Source organism: Olea europaea, unplaced genomic scaffold (genome assembly GCF_002742605.1).
Source record: "Olea europaea var. sylvestris unplaced genomic scaffold, O_europaea_v1 scaffold2176, whole genome shotgun sequence".
NCBI lineage: Eukaryota > Viridiplantae > Streptophyta > Magnoliopsida > Lamiales > Oleaceae > Olea > Olea europaea.
Window position 1 is genome coordinate 95,577 of NW_019239759.1, and position 4,805 is coordinate 100,381.

The window sequence follows — 4,805 nt, forward strand, 5'->3', positions numbered from 1 at the left end:
GATACTAAAGTATGACGGAAAAGGTGACCCAGAGAAGCACCTGAATGCTTACAAAACTCACATGAGCCTAAAGGGCGCCCCCCAGCTATGAAATGCAGAGCTTTCCACTTAACACTTAGCGGAGCAGCTGAAATTTGGTATAGTAGGTTACTTCCTGGGAGCATAAGGAGTTGGCCCGAATCAAGACGATCTTTTTGAAGAGGTTCTCTGTGAGCAAAGAGGGAGAGGCTCCCATCTAACGTCTCCAAGACATGAGGCAGGCACATGGAGAGTCCCTGAAGAGCTTCCTATCACGTTTCACCGATGATATGACATATTGTGTGCAAGTCACCGACCATGAGGCGTTGTCTGCATTGAGAGGAGGTTTGAACATGAAAACCCTATTCTGGAGGGACATGCAAAATCAAGACCCCACCACCTATGATGCCCTACTCGAGATGATGAGACGGGAGATCATCAATGAATAATTGATTGAGCAGAGGAACGAGGCGAATAGAGGCCTCCCACCTCCACAAAGGCAGCGTGCTAGAGGGTCGACCTCCCACTTAATGGACTACCAAATGAACCAAGCTAGTAATGAGAGTTCTAGGCAAGCACTGACCACCACCACTCTTAACGTCGTCCCTACATTGGCATATGAAAATATCAACCCCGTCATCGACACCCAACAGATGGGAACTTTGCAAGGATCCCTTAGGGGTAGAGGCCGAGGCCGGGGTTCGGGACCTAGAAATAAGTCGAATTAAAACCCACCTGGATACTATGTATACCACCGATCCTATGGACACGACACAACAGATTGCCAAGACTACGCTCACCGCTCCCGACAGGAATCCCCTAGGGACAGAAATGAATCACACCAGGTGCATAGGCCCCCACCAAGGTACGATAACCGACCTGGGCGTGAAGAGGCCACTCTACGTCAAAGGGATGTTTCTTCGCGACGAAGGGAGCGTGATGCAGAAAGGCCCAGGGAAGGGCGCAGACATCGAAGAAATCGACAAACTCAGGATGAAGCCCCTATCCACGAGGTGGATACCATATTTGGAGGCCTATATGTCGGCGGTGAATTATGCCCAGGAGGCAAAACGCCCCCCCTCTAACAAGCTACATTGTGGACAAAAACTCCCAGAGGAATCAAGTTCCACCTATTGTTTTCACCCAGGAGGATGCCGAAGGAGTTCACCACCCCTAATGCAACGCACTTGTGGTAAGGGCATTCATAACCCGGAATGGGCTCAAACAAATGTTAGTTGACAATGGTAGCTCCATCAACATTCTATTTGGATCCACCTTTGACAAGATGATACTGGACCATGAGTTAACATCCACCACCACTCCTTTGTACTGATTTACCGGAGATAGCATCACTCCAAGAGGAAAAATCACACTCGCAGTAGAGATGGGGGAGTCTTCCAAACCACAATGAACTTCATGGAATTCCTTGTTGTCGACAGTCGATCGGCCTACCACGAAGTATTGGGTAGGCCAGCCCTAAAAGAATTGGGAATCGTCTCCTCCATCCGCCACCTATGCATGAAATTCACGACTGAAAATGGGGTGGCAACGGTGAGAGACGACCAAAGAGGTTCAAGAGAATGTTATCTAATCTCCATCAGAAAGGTAGAGCCCCGGGACGTCCACGTAATTATTGCCGACGCAGTTATGGCTGATGCCTCAGGTGATGCTCCCGCCGAACCGAAAGATGTCGAAATGATTAACGCACCACCCAATCCGGAAGTACTGGTCATCGATGAGATTAATCCCCGCGTAATTGAACACGAACCTCAAGCATCCCCAGTTGAGAAACTTGAGAGCTTCTCGGTGGACCCCCGAGACCCATCCAAATTGTTGAAGGAGGGCAAAGTCATGTCCAGCACTGTGAAAGAAAAGCTCAAGGATTCCTAAGTAGGAACCTCGATATCTTTGCTTGGAGGCATGAGGATATGGTAGGCATAGACCTTAAGGTCAATTGCCACCACCTGAAAATTGATCCTAAGGTTGCCCCGCATAGACAAAAAATGAGAGCCCTCAATCCTGAGAGGTACGAGGCCCTGAAGGAAGAAGTTTAGAAGCTCATCCAGAATAACTTCATCAGGGAGGCCACCTATTCGAGGTGGGTTTCCAATCCAGTTTTAGTGAAGAAACACAACGGCAAGTGGAGGGTGTGCATCGATTTCACTAACCTTAACAGAGCTTGCCCGAAGGACAGCTTTCCACTTCCAAGGATTGACCAACTGGTAGACTTTACGGCTGGGCACAGGTTATTAAGCTTCATGGACGTATACTCCGGCTACAATCAAATCCCCATGCACCCGGCCGATGAGGAACACATATCTTTCATCACAGACCGAGGCCTTTACTGCTACAAAATGATGCCCTTTAGGTTGAAAAACGCCGAAGCAACATATCAAAGGCTCGTCAACAAAATATTTGTGGACCTCATCAGCAAGACAATGGAGGTCTACATAGACAATATGCTGGTAAAGAGTTTGGAAGCTGGGGACTACATAACGCACCTCAACAGCACCTTCCAAATCTTGTGAATATATAAGATGAGGCTCAACCCCCTCAAGTGCGTCTTTGGAGTGGCCTCCGGCAAATTCTTAGGATACATGGTCAACCAACGTGGTATTGAAGCCAACCATGAGAAGATTGAGGCCCTATGCAAGATGAGGTCTCCCCCTTCCCCAAAAGCCAAAGGAAGTGCAAAGCTTGACTGGACAAGTGGCCGCGCTTCGCTGCTTCGTCTCTAAAGCTACGGACAAATGCCTCTCATTTTTCAAAGTGCTAAAAGTTGGGAAGAAGTTTCAGTGGAATGAGGAATGTGAAGAGGCCTTCCAAGACTTGAAAATGCACCTAGGGCAGGCTCTCATCCTCTCCAAACCAAAGCTCGATGAAATCCTACAGCTATATCTAGCCGTCTCCAATGAGGCTATTAGTGCAGTTCTAATTCGAGAAGAGAGAACCACCTAACTCCCCATTTACTATACAAGTACAGCATTCTTATCACCAAAAACCCATTACCCCGATATGGAGAAACACGCTTTGGCCTTGATCACGGCCTCCAAGAAGTTGAGACCCTACTTCCAAGCCCACACCATCCATGGGCTGACAAACTTTCCCCTAAGGCAGGTACTCCAAAAGCCTAATGCCTCAGGGAGATTACTGAAACGGGCGATGGAGTTAAGTGAATTTGACCTCATGTTCAAGGCTAGGGCAGCCATCAAGGGCCAAACCTTAGCTGACTTTGTGGCAGAATTCGCCAACTTACCCGAGGTAGATGAAATCATGGAACAAGCCTAGCCCCTTATGTGGAACCTATTCATTGATGGGTCGGTTGGGGATGTCGGCTCAAGTGCCGGAGTTGTCCTCATCAGCCCGAAAGGTCACAAGCTAAACTTATTGGTGAGGTTCGGGTTCAAGGCTACCAACAATGTAGCAGAATACGAGGCACTTCTCACAGGCCTCAGGTTAGCCAAAGAAATACAAGTAAAGAGGCTACTCATCAGTAGTGACTCCCAGCTGGTCGTTAACTAGGTCAACGGTAACTTCTCAGCTAGGGACAAAACAATGGCCTCCTACTTGAAAATGGTGATGAACCTCATTCGATCCTTTGAAAAGTTTGAGTTGATCCAGATCCCCCGCATAAAAAATACACATGTGGATGCACTCTCCAAATTTACAAGTAGCAAGGATTTCAAACTACTCACAGCAGTCCTTATAGAGCACCTCCTCATGCCGTCAACCGTGGCCCCCAATGTGATGTGGGTCACTGGGACTCCTACCTGGATACAGCCCATCGTGGCATACCTCAAGGACCAGGTACTTCCTACTGACAGGCATGAGGCCTACAAGCTAAGGAGGAGGTCAGCCCATTTCCTCTTCATTGATGATGTACTCTATAAGAGGAGTTTCTCCTCTCCACTCTTACGATGCGTCGGAGGAGAAGAGACTACCTACATCTTAAGAGAAGTCCATGAGGGTATGTGCGGCAATCACTCTGGAAGTCTATCTTTAGCACAAAAAATACTGAGGCAGGGGTACTACTGGCCTACCTTGAAAAGAGACGCCCTCGAGTTTGTACGAAAATGTGACAAATGCCAATGATTCTCTCCGGTCCAAAGACAAGATTTGACCGTGAACTCCAGCGCTTGGCCTTTCTCGAAGTGGGGTGTGGACCTCATAGGTCCTCTACCAAAAGCCAGAGGAGGTTCGAGCTTCGCAATTGTTGCCATTGATTACTTCACGAAGTGCGTTGAAGCTGAACCCCTGGCAAAAATTACAGAAGCCAACACTTCCAAGTTCTTGTGGAAGAATATCATATGCCGATTCGGGATTCCCTACTCGATCGTCTCAGGCGATGGTAGACAGTTCGACAACAAGAAGGTCAGAAGCTTGTGTGAAGAACTTGGCATCAAGAAACACTTCTCCATGCCTCACCACCCACAAGCAAATGGCCAGGTTGAGGCTGTGAACAAGACAAGCAAGCACGTCCTGAAAAGGAAGCTTGATGTGTCAAAAGGGGCCTGGGTGGATGAGCTGCCGCAGGTTCTTTAGGCAATCCGAACCACTGTGAGGACCCCAACAGGGGAAACACCTTTCCTCATGGCATATGGGACTGAGGGGATGAGCCCCGTCGAGGTTGGACTTCCATCTCCACGACGTCTGCATTTCAGTGAGATAATAAACGACGAACTTCATAGATGCGACATCGACTTCATTGAGGAAAGGGGAGATGACGCCCAGCTGAAGCTTGGCACATATCAAAGAAAGATGACAAAGTACTTCAACTCAAAGGTAAA

The 4,805-nt window shown here is 48.3% G+C and overlaps 1 protein-coding gene across 1 annotated transcript; it reads left to right on the forward strand.

The window, feature by feature from the left end:
• The first annotated feature begins 3,312 nt into the window (after positions 1-3,312).
• LOC111380608 lies at positions 3,313-4,560 on the forward strand. Its single transcript, XM_023004221.1, has 3 exons — positions 3,313-3,528; positions 3,640-4,079; positions 4,128-4,560. Exons 1-3 carry the CDS (start codon positions 3,313-3,315, stop codon positions 4,558-4,560), a joined length of 1,089 nt encoding a protein of 362 aa, XP_022859989.1.
• Positions 4,561-4,805: the final 245 nt, after the last annotated feature.

Excerpts from the sequence above, each read along its gene's own strand:
- LOC111380608 (XM_023004221.1), top strand. The coding sequence starts at position 3,313 with ATGTGGAACCTATTCATTGATGGGTCGGTTGGGGATGTCGGCTCAAGT. Across the intron at positions 3,529-3,639 it reads TCAGTAGTGACTCCCAGCTG|ATCCCCCGCATAAAAAATAC; the intron begins GTCGTTAACTAG and ends GAGTTGATCCAG. Across the intron at positions 4,080-4,127 it reads TTGAAAAGAGACGCCCTCGA|ACAAGATTTGACCGTGAACT; the intron begins GTTTGTACGAAA and ends TCCGGTCCAAAG.